The sequence below is a fragment of the Saccopteryx bilineata genome, chromosome 1 (genome assembly GCF_036850765.1).
Source record: "Saccopteryx bilineata isolate mSacBil1 chromosome 1, mSacBil1_pri_phased_curated, whole genome shotgun sequence".
NCBI classification, from domain to species: domain Eukaryota; kingdom Metazoa; phylum Chordata; class Mammalia; order Chiroptera; family Emballonuridae; genus Saccopteryx; species Saccopteryx bilineata.
This window is the reverse complement of record NC_089490.1, coordinates 262,655,266-262,672,507: the sequence shown is the minus strand read 5'-3', so window position 1 is coordinate 262,672,507 and position 17,242 is coordinate 262,655,266. Positions and strand designations below refer to the sequence as shown.

The window sequence follows — 17,242 nt, the reverse complement described above, 5'->3', positions numbered from 1 at the left end:
ATTTTGCTTTTCACTCTGAACAAAAATGTTTAGTTTTTAAAAATCTTTTTCAAACAATTGTTTGTGCTAGATTTGTTGGTACATTGCAGCATGAGCAATGACCAGTCCAGTGCTATTGCTTTTAGAGACGGCATGACTCCTCCACATACGAGCAAGAACTGAAGGCTCTCTGGGGTTTCTCCCTGACGTGGTATCTATCAGATGAGACGCCTAAGTGGAAGAGCACGCTGACACCCTTCTCTGCGGATGCCTCTGCTGGAGGTGGTGGCACTTCTTGACAAGGCTTCTCTTTGCATGTCTGGAGATGTATGCAAAGATCGTTAGGGAACATAAAATGCAATCAATTTTCCTCAGTGGTTAGATTCATAAATCCCTGAGCTATTTTTAATGACATAATCTAATCAATTGATGGCAAGCCTAATAGTGTGTTGACAGCCAGAAAGAGACAAAAAGCTAGTGTAATAGCAGGCGGATGGGTAAGGAAGCACTAGACATTTCTCTCTCCACCCCCACATTTAGAAATCTCTAGATAGTTGCATTAGATAAAATTCAGGTATTACTGATTAAAAAAAAAAAAAAAAACACAACAAATTTATGCCTGCCTTTCTGACTCTCTTTCTTTTAAGAAAAAGACTTTTGTCTGATGGGAGGTGGTTTCCAGACAAACTGCAGATAATCCTAGTATCTGCCTCTCAGAACCAAACTATTCTCTCAATTTAAATATCTTTAGAATGGAAATCAAGGGGGAATAATTTATTATAAATTGGTAGTATTATATATTGTCACTCCTGTTCCAGGCCAGTAATGAAAACTTAATATTCATCTCTTGGTTGCTTTGAATTGAAATAAGATGAGGATGAGCAGAATAAACAAGCTGAAACAGACTGTGAAATTGCACATGATGGGAATCTTTTCTTGTGCATGTGTGTGTGCGGCTGCTTATAGACATAAATAGGTTAATATTCCAACTAATGATGGCTCTTAGAATTTCTTCTCCCTTTTTACATTTTGGTCAGGTATCAACAGAACTAAGTTGTTATCATGGGGAAATTTAAATCTAAAATGTTGCTATCTTTGGGCTAGGGATTGACTGGCGAAGTATTTATGTAAATGAATTGGCTTTCACACAGGGAGGTGTCAAGTGTTCCTCTGTGGCCAGAGCTGCTGCCCTGAGCCCTTTCCTTTCAGGTTTTCAGGCAGAGAGAGAGAGAGAGAGGGAGAGAGAGTGAGTTCTGCTACATTTTTCTTTGATGCCATCGGAAGAGATGAGCACCAGCCATGGTGGTGCTGCTTGGCTGACCAGCTGTGCCCTAGTTTCTCACCGTCCCAATCAGTGGTTGCCTTTTACAGAGGTGTCTGTCATCACTGATTTACTTAGCCACTTTGACCTTAGAGTTGCTTCAGAAGGGGCTTGACCCGAAGCCACTGCTGAAAGCCGTTTACGGGTCGCCGGGAATGCCAGAGCCAGCATTTTGAAGAAGAAGAAAACACAGGGATCCCACGATTTCCTGTCTGATAGCAAGAGCCTCCTCCGCCTGGGTAAATGCATTAGGTGTCTGAGCCCACTTGCTGCGCTCTCTCACCGAACTGCAAGCATCCCTGATCTCCGAAGTTGCTGGAGTGAATAACTAAGCGGGACCAGCTGACTCCAGGCTCCAATCAGCTTGAGCGTGATGTAAGTGTTTAGCAGCTGCCGGCTCTGAATTAGCGTGCCGAAGTAGAGGTAGTACAGCATGGCTAGACTGTTGTGAGAAGCTCAGAGAAAGCGGAGGGGGAGATGGATGAGTCCAGCATTCTAAGACGAAGAGGGCTCCAGGTAGGAGATCCTTCCCTTCTCAAAATGTAGCATTGTCACTGGCCAGCCATTGAGGATTTCAAAGTTCCCTTTTCATTCCTTTCCTGGGCACAAATATGTGCACAGTTCTTAGTATCCACTTGGCAACGTGATACGCGAAGTCTCTAGTTACCGGGTTCAATGACACATTACAAGCTTCAATGAGAAAGGCTCTTTTGTCAGAGACAATAGAGGCAACTTTTAGTTTGCTACTTTGTTGCTTGGTTGTTTTTCTACTGGTTGTTCAAGAATAGTTAAATCGTGGCTAGCAGTGACAGCTGATGAACGGATCTGGCATTCTGTCAAGTGTCTGGGAAGACTGTGGAGGGCAGCAACTCCGTTCAGGTCTGGGAACACAGGACTCAGTTTTGTGTCGGGATCGACCCCAATGCGCTGCGGGATCTGTCCGATCGCCTTGCAGATGTGTGCAGCTGCTGAGAGTTTTCCTCCTGCCAGTGAGATGAAAGTTTCTGCTGGCAGCTTCATCAGAGTTCACTGTAATTTGTTTATGTTGAGATGAGGAAAGATATGTATCTCCTTGCCTTGCTTTTTTGTGCCCAAGTTTCTCTAATTATATTACTCTGACTTTAGTGTTCAAATGCGTTCCAAGTTAAAACTTGGCAAATTGGAAAACTTGGGGGGGAAAACATCTGTTGGCAGTTTGTAAGTTTAAGAAAGCCAAGACATAAGTATGTTCAAAATGAGTATGTTTAACTCCTTGGTAACTCTTTTATCTTGTGTGTAAGTGATACTTTTTCTCAATGAAATAATCTAATCATTAGCCATTGTTAAGCTCTCATTTATTATTTTTTAATTTTTTTTTTAATGCATGTTTGAGAATACAGAATATGCACCACATTTAGAAATGCTTTTAGATGTCCCATAATGGTCTTTGACTCACCACTGGTCTAGCTGTCTGCTTTTTTTCTTAATGTCAATTACTAAAATTATATATATTACTCTAATATTTTTGTATTTGGGGGAAACTATGAATTATTTGCTGGTAAACAAAAAAAGGGATTAAAGAAGTTGGGGTTAAATGTCATCTATTGTTCCAAACCCAAGTAAACAGCTGGCCTCTAATGATTTTCAGTGTGTGGTCATTGTGTTGAATGTACAGTGTGGTTAGTCACTGCTGTGGATTTCCTTTTCTTTGTTTTTATTATATCTATAAAGTTCTTGTAATGCACAGCTGTTTGTGTGGGTCCACATCCTCTCTGGGGTCACTGGTTAAATATGAAAAGGCTCTTTGTTATAAAGATGATAAACTCTGTTAAACTTCTAATGGTTTAGATTATTAGTAAATTGATGTCAGTCCTGATGAGAGTGTTCTCCTTCCTTTAGTTCACTTTAGTTTTTAAAGGTATTTTCAGTAAGATACTCCTCTCTGTGGTTTATTTCTGTATTGTATATTACAGCTTCAGAGGACATCGTTGAAACAAGGTGCTCTTGAGGGGAATAGATTTCACAGACCTTTTAATTTTAGAAATAAAAAAGTCGTTGCTATTCAAAGTAATAGAGCTATTTTCTAAGACCTTTGCAACAACACAAAAGAAACATTCCTTGTTAATACAGAATTTAGTGTTAGATCTTCATTGTACTTATAATACTTTCACTACACCTGCTATAACTATATAATGTATAAAGAATGTCTGCTGGCTATTATGAATGAAATAAATGTCTTCACTTTGAGAGAAATAACAATATAGAAGTGCTTAAAAGTTCTGCCACCTCATTGTTATGACTTGACTTTGCTTTAACAAAGCCTGTTTTTCTTTTATTCTTGGTATATCTAATTTTTTTTTTTTTAAAGACATCACATGTGCAGTGTAGCTGTTCGGCAGGAATTTCAATGTAAGGAAACTATTTACAAAATACAAGGCATTCAGTATTTATTTGTATTACAAAAGCTGCCACTGTAAAATCCACCAGAGTAATGAATGCAACCTAGTGAATTTAAGAGTTAATTTATAAATATATACTATGTGAAACATTTCGACATGCAAATGAGGTACACCTGTCGTGAAGGTAGTTTGACCCACATGTTTGTGTTCCTATTCTACTCTTGAGCCAAATCACATATGCTCTCGGTGGCTGCTTTTTCTCCTGTAAAATGCACACTGTAACGTAGGACTTTGAATGGACTAAATAGGAGATAGGTATAATTGAGGGTTTTTTTTTTAAGTTAAATGCCTTATAATAAGTATAGTGGGTACTCAATACACACACACACACATAGTAGGTACTCAGTAAATATAATGTTGAAAAGTGAGGGTAAATTCTATTTTTGATAACATTTCATGTCATTAACTCATGAGATGAAGTAATTTGTTATTAGAATTTGTCTTCAAGTTAGAAGAATGACCAGTAAAGACAGCAAATGTTATTTATTACAGGGATTATTATGACAGGCTGTAGGCCTTTATAGAATAATAAGTCTGTTGTTGGTCTGTCACACTGAATAGATGCTTCGTATGAGATGCATAGAACTAGAACTGACTCGTTGTTTAAGTAATGTAAAGCCAAGTGTGAAATACCTGCTGCACAACATATACTCCAGTTCACTAACATTTCATTTGATAATGATGCAGTTTGTGTTTAGTATAAAATAATGTAGTTTATGTTTGGAACCTATTTTTAGAATTTTAGTACCTCTAGTTCTTAAAATACAAGCATACTAGTCATGTTTTAAAATTTTGGACTTCGAAAAATTGGTTTTAGTCAGAACATATAATTTCTCAAGGCATGACTACCTCATGAAATGGCAACACAACTGAGTTGTTCATCTGAGGTGACTGCAGCTCTCCATCTTTTCTGTGGACTGTATTAATATCCAGTACTGCTGATAGCGCTTCAGTCACTGCTTTTGAAATGAGAATGAGAGAAGGAGGCCCCAATGGCTTCCAGTGGTAGAATCTGGGAAACTTTTCAGATTGCATCTCAAAACATAGGAAATGCTGACGGATGGATAGGCTTGGGCAGACCTTGGACGTGGGGCAATTTGAATTTCTAGACAGGTCTAATTCATCAAAGGAAAACTGGCTCCTTTCGGCCTGCTATCTCTCATACATGGGACATATTTTTTTTTAACTGTCAGGGAAATTGTTTTAGTGACTTCTGTTATATGTTTCCCTTTTATTTGTTTTAATGAAAGTGTCCCTATCCCTAATGTGATGGATCCCAAGGCTGGAGAAAAATGAGTGACATTCATCACGGAAGCTGGAAGGAGTCACTAATAGAGGGAGGCATCCCAGGGAGGTGTCCTGTGAGTTCTTCCCGGCCGGCCTGGTGCTGGGCTGCATCTGCTATCATCTCAAGTGGGTTTGCCCACTCCCTAATTAAATACTGCCATTCCAGTCCACTTCTAGACTGTCACATGCAGCTCGAATATTAAGTTTCTCTCTATATAATGCAATTAACAAGTAAATTATCATAAGTTAGATTTCTGGATTTGTGTTTAGGTTTTTTTGTTTGTTTCGTTTGCTTCTTCTCCCCCCCCCCCCCATACCGGACCTCCTCCCCCGGTCTTATTTGAAACAAGAGCATAAAGGTAACACTGGCCTAGGCTACGATGGCCCACCTGTCTTGATCTGGAATTCAAGTTTAGAAAGCAGAGAGGCAAGTAGATGCTTACATTCTGTCTGGGTAGAAAACTGCTTTTGTCTCGTAGTGTCTGAATGTAGGCACGTTTCACTCATAACATCTCACTGTTTCTTCGGTGCCACCTTAAATGTGATCATGGAAGTGTTCACAGGTCACCTGAACTTCAAAAGCAGGGTCACTATGTGGAAGTATCACTCTGTCCTTATTCATTTGAAGACTCTGGGTGGTTAAAGGAAAGAGTCTAGTTAGAGAATTATAATAACAATGCTTACTTACAATAACAATAGTTTGAGATAAGGTATTTTTGTTCCTCAGAGGTCCCAAAAAGTTGTAGATACTTGTTTGGAACAGAAAAGAATCAGGATGGTAAATGAACTTTTGGTAGTTGTAACTGCCTAATTCATTAGGCCAGTTGCGGTTATATCTCAGTGGTGTTTCTTACCCACTGGAGTTCAATTTCTGTCTCTGAGATAGAAATAAAATACTCTAGTTTTAGTTTTCTGATACACAGGGGATAAGGATGGAATGACCTTAATACTTTATATTCACTCACATTTTTATTTTGTACTCTTAAGAATTGGTTTTCTTAACAAACTTTAAAAAACATAAAATAAACAAATATGAGAGACAAAGAGTTGGAAATGAGACCAGCACAGTAGACGGAAGCTAAATTAGAGACAGTCATGTGCGTTTATACTCGGTCCTGAGGGAGAAAATGGAAAGTCACGTGGGGATTATGGATCAGGCGATTGATGCGGAGCTGTAGGCTAACAAGCAGGACGGGTGGAGAGGGTCTATTGCTCGACATGTTATTTTACAATTACTGTATTTATCAGTGCCATACACTGACACTAGAGAGTCAGATATGTGTCCAGTGACAATGAATGGCTCTGTCACATTAGACACGTTTCCTAACCACTCTGATCTCTGTGTCCACATCTGTAAAAGGAGATTTAAAAATGAGGTGTTTAGGCACTGGCCTGTTGGCTCAGGGGTAGAGTGTCAGTCCGGCATGTGGATGTTTGCCAGTTTGATCCTCAGTCAGGGAACACAGAAGCACCCATCTGCTTCTCCACCCCTCCCCTCTCATTTCTCTCTCTTCTTCTCCCCTCCTGCAGCCAAATCTCGATTAGAGCGAGGTGACCCCAGGTGCTGATGATGGCTCCATGACCTCACCTCAGTTGCTAAAAAAAAGGCTCCAGTTGCAATGGAGCAAGGGCCCCAGATGGGCAGAGCATCGCCCCCTAGTGGGCTTGTCGAGTGGATCCCCTTCCGGTGCATGTGGGAATCTGTCTCTCTGCCTCCCCTTTTCTCACTGAATTAAAAAAAAAAAATGAAGTGTTTAAAGGTTGAAGAATTTTGTAAATCTTTAGTGCAGTATCTGGCACATAGTACTTCTGCAGTTAACTTTAGTCTGCTTCCCTCTGTATTGCCATAGGGGTCTTGCATAGCGGCATTCTAAATAATTAAATATTGGCATTAGGCAGGGTCCAGTCAGTATAAACAGTGACATGCATAAATTGGATAATTTAAGGAGAGTTTAAAAAAAGGGACGCATAAAAGGTGTGGGCAGGGTATAGGGAAAGCTTAAGGAGTGAAGTAGTTCCAGGGGCTGGCAACCACAGGAAGCTATAACGCCAGTAGGCCAGAAGGAGGGAGAGAGGGGCAGTTCTAGAACTTGAAGACAGGAAAGACAGGCACTTTGGGTGAAGGGACACAACTAACTCATGGTGATGCTACATGATGGTGAGAGGGGGGCATCTCAACCTTAATTTTCTTCATCCTCTGAGCTCTTGCTGGTGCTCCCCATGAACAAAACCCAACCAGGAGCCCCGAGGGGCAAGGGAGCCCAGGCACCATCCATGTGCGTGAACTCCAAGGCCCAGTGTAGGGTGGAGAGCAGGTCAGGACGGGTGATGAAGTGAGGGCAGTGTGGTGTCTAATGAGCATGTGTGGAACTGCCTCTTGCTCTTGGTTCACTGTTCAAACTTCATAGTGCAGATCTCGGGGGCCTGAACTGAGTGCAAGCGTTTGAACAGATTCAAAACTACTTTTTGTGAAAAGTCTTGGCCCCCAGAACCTTTCCCACTTCTGCGTAATGGCATCTTTCCAATCAGGCTCTTAATCCTCCTGGGGAAATGTTAGTTTGTCCTCTTCCACTTCAGTATCTAAAGCACATGGGTCTCCTTTGAAGCAATGAGGCAGGATACCTGCGCTCTTGCCCTGCAGGCAGTCTGTTTGGAGTTGCTCTGCTCCTCTGCTCCTGGCCCAGAGAAGTGATGTGTGAGAGGACTAACCCAAAAGTCCTCTTCCCATTCATTTTCCAGATTCCCTGAGGTCTTCCCTAGAGCAAGGTCCTATCACACTTAGACTGTCCACCTCTGCTCCTCTAGAAACCCTTTCATAGAATTACAAGTTCACATTATGTTCTTGGCTTTTATTGAGGGTTTCTAAGAGAACTAGCTGTGAGGAAACACTTTACCTGTTGTGTAAAATCCCCCTTGAAGCGGTACCCATTATGTTGTGCATTGACTTTTATAGCGGGCCCACATGAGAAGTTAGCTAAGAATTCAGTACTCAAGAAATTCTTTCACCCGAGGTAAGCAGGTTTGCCACTTTGAGTCAGTTGGAGAGCTGGCTGTGTTTCCACTTTTGTCTCATATGATTGGAACAGAATTTCATAGTCAGTTGCAATAGCTTTCTAGATAAAATGAACCACCACTTCTTCACTGGTTAGTTTTTAGTTCCTTCTTTTAAGAATTGTGTGGGCCCTGGCCAGTGGCTCAGTGGATAGAGTGTTGGTCTGGTGTATGAATGTCCTGGATTCGATTCCCGGTCAGGGCACACAGAAAAAGTGGCCACCTGCTTCTCCCCCCTATTCCCTCTTCCTCTTCTCTCCCTCTTCCCTTCCCACAGCTAGTGGCTCAACTGGTTTGAGCATGGCCCCAGGTGCTGAGGATAACTTGGTTGGTTGGCCCAAGTGGGTCAGCCTCGGGTACTACAAATACCTCAGTACTTGAGCATTGGCCCTAGATGGGGTTGCTGCTTGGACCCCAGCCCGGGCATATGCGGGAGTCTATCTCTCTATCTCCCCTCCTCTCACTTAAAGAAAAATTAAATTAAATTAAATTTTAAAAATATTGTGTGGTTTTGCCCTGGCTAGTGGCACAGTGGATAGAGCATCACCCTGGAGCACCAAGGTCACTGGTGCTGGTTCAATCCCAAGGTCACCAGTTGGAGCCTGGGATCACTGGTCCCAGGGTTGCGGGCTATGTCCCGGGATTGCCAGCTCAATCCCAAGGGTGTTAGGTTGACCTCGAGGATGCTGATTCATGACCCTGTCAGGGCTCAACCCTGAGGATACTGGTTTGACCCTCAAACCAGTTGCTGGTTGGAGCCCAGGTCAGGGCACAAATGAGAAGTAATCAATGGCACAACTAAATGGAATAACAAATTGATGCTTCTCTCTCTCTCTCTCTCTCTCTCTCTCTCTCTCTCTCTCTCCTCCCCCTCAAAAAGAAATAAATTGTGTGGTTTTATTTAATATTTTAAAAGTTTTCATTTTCCTAAGATCTAAAAATGTAATAATGTTGCATTTAAAACAGTAAAGTTTAAATGAATAACTTTTGAAGATTACAAAAGAATACTAAGATCAGCTAATCAAAAAACTAAGTAAACTATAAAAATTGCGCATCACACAAACTTACAAAGATCAGTATGCATGCAGCAACTAGTCATTTTATTGTTGGCACCAGTGTCTAATGAAATCAATTATGGTGTTTGAGATTACTTGGAATGCATTTCAAATAAACTATGAGTGACAACAGAGCTTTTGAAATAGCAGTTGTGTTATTTGTCTTGGAAGCAACCAAAAGCATGGAGAGTGGCATATGACTTTTGAGACACACATGCCAGAGGGCAACATGGGCATTAAAACCATGCTTTTGGCAAATATTTAATAAGGGGGAAAGTTGGCAATAATAACGCCAAGTCAAGTAAAAAAAGAAGGCCAGGTTATTAAACTATGTATATAATGTATCTACAATTCTGTAAAAACTAGATAGCATGCAGTGGTGGGATTCAGCCTGTTTGCACCAGTTCAGTAGAACCAATACCTAGCTTTTTGTTGAGTTTGATGAACCAGTTATTAAATGGCACTTGTAATCAGGGTTCTCTCTAAGGTAGATGCCTGGGCAGCCACCCAATGTGGAAATCACAAATTTACATTCCTTACTCTTTTCTTTTTGTATTTTTCTGAAGTGAGTATCAGGGAGGCAGAGAAACTCCCACATACACTTGACCAGGATCTACCAGGCAAGCCCACTAGGGGGTGATGCTCTGCCCATCTGGGGTGTTGCTCCATTACAACTGGAGCCACTCTAGTGCCTGAGGCAGAGGCCACAGAGCCATCCTCAGCGTCCAGGCCAACTTTGCTCCAATGTCACCTTGGCTGCAGGAGGGGAAGATAGAGAAAGAGAGAAAAGAGAGGGGGAAGGGTAGAGAAGCAAATGGGTGCTTCTCCTGTGTGCCTTGGCCAGGAATTGAACCCAGGACTTCCATGGGCCGGGCCAACGCTCTACCACTGATCTAGCCGACCAGGGCCTACATCCCGTACTCTTTTTTAACGTTTATCTGCACAACAGCATATTCTAAGTTCTTGTAGTAATGTTCATTCTATCCATAGGCAAAAAAAAGTTGCAAGCGAGGACATCAATCAAGAAACAATATGGAAATATCTTAAATAACAGTTTTATTGTTTTTTTTGTCAGGTATTATTTAATATTTTTTCATTAATATTTTAAAACTCTTATAATCTAGTTTTGTGTACCTCTTTTATTGTTCTTATTTAAGTATTAAATGCATGAAATAATAAACTACATTTCAGGATATCATTTTTTATACTTAAAATGGTCATTATGGCAGAGAACTGGTTGTTAAATTATTTGGGTCCCTCCTGTGGTAGCATGTATACACACGTATATGCATATACATGTGTGAGAAGTAGGGGTGGAGGATAGCCCTGTGGGGTAGCAGGAGAGAGCATGCATGAGCTCTGGAGTGTTCAGGGCCAGCCTTGCTGATAGATGTTAGCCGGGCTAGTTAATTCCTCACCAAGAAAATACACCTAGTTGCAGAGGCGTTGAGGATGAATTAAGATGATATATAAAAAAGGTTTTGAAAAACCCATCATATCTAACAATTATTAAGAAACTATTTTTCTTTTCTTCATGATTATCATCTAAAATAACGGGCTGAACATGCTTTAACGTGTCAATTCATTACATCTTGATGGTGGGGTCATAAGGATTATTTTTCTTTGAACTATTCTATTGTAAGCATGTATTACTTTTATAATCAGTTTAAGAAGTGGATTGGGGGGGCTTATTTTTTTTAAATGTGTATGTTTCATTGTCTAAGAAGGAACTTTATATTCCTCACTACCATCAATGAAAGGCTCTTAAGGACCGGTTTTTATTTTGTGCACTGTTTTGAAATTGAGAAAGATAAATCAGTTCCTGTGATGCATAGTTCCAAACCTTAGCACCGTGATTCCACTGAGGCTGCCCTTTTAAACCACCGGAGAGCTTTCTAAAGTCTAAGGCGTTGATGCAATCTGTGTCATTTCAGTTTGCAGCTCTCAGTGGTGTGCAGACAAGGGTGAGACCTACTAATCCTACGGGATTATGGGTCCAAGGAGCTCTCAAATTATGGAACATACCACCTCCATATCTCCAAATGTAAGGTTTGACAACCTTTAAAAGGTATGTCAGAGGTTTGGCCTCCTTTCTTCAATGAGACCTGAGTTTATTTATATAGAGGGGTAGGTATGGGTGAAAGGTAGACATACTTATTCTTGGCATCCAACAAAATGGCAGTGGTAGTAACCTGAGAGTTCAAACCATTAACCATTCCACCTTGGTGGGTAATTATTGCAGTGTCATGATGGGAGTTAGCCCTAGACCATTACCCTGACTCAGGGCACTGGTGGTATCCAGGTGCAGTTTTACACTTTTTAAATCGCTGGCACATACTCAACAGTTGATATCAGGAAACCACCTCCAGGGCATGGGAAGACAGTTGCTTTGCCCCCCCCCTTTTTTTTCCTCTCTTTTTTTGAAGTTTTCTGAAGCTGAAAATGGGGAGAGACAGTCAGACAGACTCCCGCATGCGCCCGACCGGGATCCACCCGGCACGCCCACCAGGGGGCGACGCTCTGCCCACCAGGGGGCGATGCTCTGCCCCTCCGGGGCGTTGCTCTGTCGCTACCAGAGCCACTCTAGCGCCTGGGGCAGAGGCCAAGGAGCCATCCCCAGCGCCCGGGCCATCTTTGCTCCAATGGAGCCTTGGCTGCAGGAGGGGAAGAGAGAGACAGAGAGGAAGGAAAGGGGGAGGGGTGGAGAAGCAGATGGGCGCTTCTTCTGTGTGCCCTGGCTGGGAATTGAACCCGGGACTTCTGCACGCCAGGCTGACGCTCTATCACTGAGCCAACCGGCCAGGGCCTGCTTTGCCCCTTGATGCATTCTCCTAATGCTAGGGATAGCAAACGCTTGTAATTTGGAACCTGTATCATAGCTACTCTTCAGTAATGTACATGCTTGAATTCTCAAAACATTTGCTATTCTACTTAGATTGTGAACGTGAATGCTTTTGCTTCTGGCTGTCAAGGACAGACTCTATTCTTTGCCTTTCTTTCAATGAATGTTTAATAATAATAATAATAATAGCAACAGCAGCATATTTTGGACAGATCTGTATCAAAGAGCTGAGCATTGTGTCTTATAAATATACAGCATTGTACTTTTATCCTGGGTTGTAGCTGTACAAAAATGAGTGGACTATGGTACTGACCTGTGAGGTATCATACAACTCTTTAAAAAAAAATTATATGATGAGACCAACAGCCGATTTTGTAACATAGTGCTGAAACTTAAGTCAGTCACAGTGCATGGGGATGCGTCCAGCCCCACTGCAGGAGGCTGGGAACACTTGTGGAGGCGGGGGTATTTCTGCTGGTTGGTAAAGGATGAACAGGTACTGGTTAGGCAAGAAGGGTGTTCCAGGAAGGGGAAACAGCAGGGTGCAGGAGGTGTGGTGGCCACACAGAGTGCACCCTTCCCAAGGTGCTGCAAATAGTGCAAGTGAGAGGCGGGACATGACATGACATGACATGACGAGTAGAGTCCCAAGGATGTTGCCATATTGAGGCATTTGGACTTTCATCTAACAATAGGAGACCACTAAAATTTTTTAAGCAGGGCACAGAAATATTTTACCAACTCTCAACTGTTCTGTCAACCAGTTATGAAGAATTCCTGAGAAGAGGCCAGGGACAGCGCAGGGGTTAGAGATGAGGAGGAGAGAGGGTGTGTGACTGGGTGGAGACGGTGGCAATGGAGTAGAGAAAAGGCCACTGAGGGTGGAGTTGACAGGGCTGGTGACCTGCTGGGATGGTCGGCACAAGAGATGGAAGAAGCGGGTGGTGGCTCCCTGGTTTCAGGCGTTAGGACTACAAACAAATAAGAGCAGGACATCAAACTGACCGTGGTGGTGAGAAGATGCTTACCTTGAACTGGAGGGACCCGTGAAGGCCTTTACTTTAGCGATTTCAGTAAGCAGTTGGATACACAGACTTAGACTTCCAAAGAGCGGTCAAATCTGGATATAGATTCTGAAGCCATCTGCTTTAAATAATTAATTGAACTAGACTGTGAAAACGAGAGAACACAATTACCCCCAGACTAATAGATTTCGGTTAGAATAGTTTTCAAAAATTACTATAAAGTGTGTTTTAACACTTACTTTGCAGGACTGGTTAAAAATCAGATAGAGAGCAAAAGTTTTCTGGTTTAGTGTCAGGTCTTAAAAAATAATGTATCCAATTTAGAAGATACCTTTTTTCTTTTCTTTGCAAATTGCTTCCAACTTTGACAACTTGCCTACAAGTCTCATTGCAATACAATTTTGAAAAGGCACAATGAAACATCTCAAACTAGAGGCTGTAATGGAAAAAGCAATTCATTCTTAAATGAAGATGATGAGGTTGGTATTATATTGCTTGAAACAGTGAGCGATTTTAAAACCTGAGTGAGATTACATCAAATTCAGCCAAGATTTGTGTTCCATTTGAATGGATATCTGTAACTGATGATATGGGGTGCAACCAAGAAAGGCACAAGGCATATGTACAATTTCCTCAACTTTCTGATAGTTTCCAGTTTGTGTATTTGTATACAAAGATACTAAATCATTGAGAAAACAAACTGAACTCTGTTTATTTTATTTTTCATTTCATTTATTTATTTATTTATTTATTTAGGTAACAAATGAGGATCCAAGCTTAGCTTTATTAGCTGCAGGACTTTCTGAGTTCCTGCCTGGAACTCAGAGTTCCTGCCAATTCTTAGGAAGGTGTTGGGGAGTTGAGCTACAATGTATTACACTGATCTCAAAATGATTGTAGAAAATAGCATTTTTAATGGATTTTTTTTAGCTTATTGCTAAATGTTAGTGAGATATCAGGTAGGTCTAGAAATACTTCATTTTATATTATTTTCATCATGATGGTTTTCATGATGATAGTTTTCATGATGAGATATTGCTAGATTTTTATTATATTTTCTAATTGCCTAGTATCTCAATTTTAGCATTGTTGTGAAGGTGAAGATAGAATTATACTATTGATTTGAATATTTATACTTTTTCATTAAAACTTTATTCCAAATATACATTGTTGAGCTCACAGATTCATTTTCTATCAACCAATTAGCAATCCAACTAGATGATATTATGATAAATATATGTCAAATTTGGATAGTGCAATAGATTTAATTATTACCTTAAATTTTCCTCTGTGAGCCCTGGCTGGTTGGCTCAGTGGTAGAGTGTCGGCCAGCATGTGGATGTCCCGCGTTCGATTCCTGGCCAGGGCACACAGGAGAAGCGCCCATCTGCTTCTCCACCCCTCCCCCTCTCCTTCCTCTCTGTCTCTCTCTTCCCCTCCCTCAGCCAAGGCTCCATTGGAGCAAAGTTGGCCCAGGCACTGAGGACGGCTCCTTGGCCTCAGCCTCAGGTGCTAGGATAGCTCCGGCTGCAATAGAGCAACGCCCCAGATGGAAAGAGCTTCACCCTGTGGTGGGCATGCTGGGTGGATCCTGGCCGGGTGCATGTGGGAGTCTGTCTGACTGCCTTTCTGCTTCTTACTTCGGAAAAGTACAAAAAAAAATTCCTCTGTGTTAGATATATCCATTTACTCCCTTGTCCAGGCTTCATGGTCTCATACTGGGCAGAGACCCTTTTCCACCCTTGACACTGGGTTCAGCTCTGACTTGCTTTGGCCATTGGGCTGTTAGTGAATGGATGACAAGCAGAGGCTTGAAATATGCTTGTGCAGTTGCTTGCCATCTTGCATTTCAGTGAGCTACCATAAAAAGGACATAACCCTGGCTGCCATTGACCATTTAGTCTGAGTCCCAGAACACACCCCCAGGAGCTGACCTGTATAAACTTACAGTGAGAAACCGAGCCCAGCAGACCTATAGTCTACCTGTAAATGTGAGACTAAATCTTTATTGTTGTAAACCACTTGTTTTGTGGTGGGCTGTTACTGGCATTATGATGACAGTGATGACTACTCCAGAGGCAAGCTTATGTCGTGGTAAAGAGCAGTGGCATGAACTTCTACTAGACTCATATGTGAATGTTGATCCACCACCTCCCGGCTTCAGTATTCTGGGCATGCTACTCTTTTCTAAACTTCAATTTTGCCATCAGTAAAATGGGATACCACGTACCTCCCAGATGTGTTGTAAAAATATGTAAGGTGTGTGTGTGTCAATCACTTCAAATGATGTCAAGCAAATTGTAAGAACACAGTAAGTATCCATGACTGTTGTAACTGTGTTTCTAGACAGTTAAATCTTTTTCTTCTTCTGTTCTCTTGGCACCATGTAGCTTTGCCGCATCCTACCTTTGTGACTCTGGAGCAAGTTCAAACTTTTCTGAGGCTTAATTTTCTTTTCTATAAATTGAGGACATTAATTTACCTGGCAGGATTATTACAAGGATGACAGCAAAGGTAGGCAATATGTAACTATCCTAGTCAATTCAAGCTGCTGTGACAAAATAACACAGATGAGGTGGCTTAAAAAATAACCATGCATTTGTCATAGTTTTGCAGGCTGGGAAAAGTAAAGGTCAAGGTCAGTTCTAGATCAAGGTGCCACAGATTGCAAATCTAGTTTGTTGATGGCTACTCCTGGCTGTATCTTCACATGGTGCAGAGATCTTGTGTCTCTTTCTCTTTTTATAAGAGCCTTAATTCCATCATGAGAACCCACCCTCATGACCTCTTGACTTCATAGTCATACCCTGATTTCCTCCCAGAGTCCCCACCTCCACATACAGTCAGAATTAGGGTTTCAATAAATGAATTGAGGGATGGGAGAAAGGGACAAACTTTCAGTTCATGGCATTAACCGTGGCTAGGTGAGTGGGTACTTTGTAAAAGTAGCTTTATTATTATGTTCACTGCCCATATATTCCTTCATTCCTTCCTTTATTTCTTTTAGCTGAGGTGTCCATGCCTAGTTTTTGAGTTCCTACTCTGAGCAAGCATACCTTGCACTTCTGACTTTTGTTTGGGTTTCTAGATTCCCTGTCTTGAGTAAAAATAAAAGTATAAAAGTGCTGCAATTGGAAGGCATGGCACATTGAGAATGTCATTCAAATACCTCATACTCATGTAGTAACTATATTTTTGCTTCTGTGGGCATGAAAAAGTAAATTTTTTTGAAATAGGGCATTTATAAAGGATAAAGAGTGGCAAATGTGGAGCCAATAAAGGCTTTTAATTAGAGGATTGGAAAATACTACTTAGGAGCCCGGGCCAGGTAGTTCAATTGGTTAGAGCAGTGCTTTTCAACAGCTGGCCTGTGGATCAGTGCCAGTCTGCGAAAGAGGTAACCACTCTGATGCTGTATAAAGATCATAGACCCAGTGATCTTAGTCAGATTCGCTTATGCTCACTTATCAGCCTGTATCACCGGTAAAAGTACTTTTGAGGTTGTCTTAGGTATCCTTGGAACTTGTAGGCTCATTTGAACAACCTTTTGCGTCGTTCAGAGCATTTACAGATCATGCACGATAGACCAAAAGCATTTGGACAAACTTTCAATGCATCATACATGAGGAGCTCAGAAATCAAGCAGCAGTTTCTACCGTGTTGCACTGTTATGCACAAAATACTAATAATGGTTTTTATTTCTGCCTTAGCAGTCCCCAGAATAACTCTCCTATTTTCACTGGTCTCCAAGTGTAAAAAGGTTGAAAATTACTGGGTTAGAGCATTGTTCCAATATGGCAAGGTTGCCGGTTGGTCAGGGCACATACAAGAATAAACCAATGAATACATAAATAAGTGGAACAACAAAAAGATGTTTCTCTTTCTCTGTTTCTCTCTCTCTTCCTTCCTCTCACTCAAAAATTAATCAAAAACTAAGAAAAAAAATTTTAATGCGACTTATGAGAGATTCAGCATTAAGGTGAGAAAGGGGGTGGAGTGTAGAATGATGGGGGGGAGGCTCCTATTTATAGGATTTCCATATTAATCAATGTAATGGAGCCAGCATTGCAACTGCCTTTGTTTCAAAAGCACAAAAACTGCTAAGCTTACCTTTTTGCCTACTGTTAAAGTGTTCTGATATGATCTGACGTTGGCCTGTTCTCCCTTTTACACAGCTCTTGCTGTCTTGTCTCATTCGTTTCCGTGTGTGTGTTGACTCACCGCACCACCTTAGCTCCTGGTAT

The 17,242-nt window shown here is 41.5% G+C and overlaps 1 protein-coding gene across 5 annotated transcripts in view; it reads left to right on the top strand.

The window, feature by feature from the left end:
- The window catches only part of MAST4 (microtubule associated serine/threonine kinase family member 4), a 627,450-nt gene that overhangs the window by 264,075 nt on the left and 346,133 nt on the right, over positions 1 to 17,242 (top strand). The window contains exon 1 of one of the 5 annotated variants that reach the window (XM_066242019.1): positions 1,763 to 1,816. The exons of the other annotated variants lie outside the window; for them this stretch is intronic. Coding sequence (XP_066098116.1) covers positions 1,778 to 1,816 — 39 coding nt within the window. The 5' untranslated portion in view covers positions 1,763 to 1,777. Of the gene's footprint in view, positions 1 to 1,762; positions 1,817 to 17,242 lie in introns of those variants that run through there. 5 annotated transcript variants of the gene reach the window in all.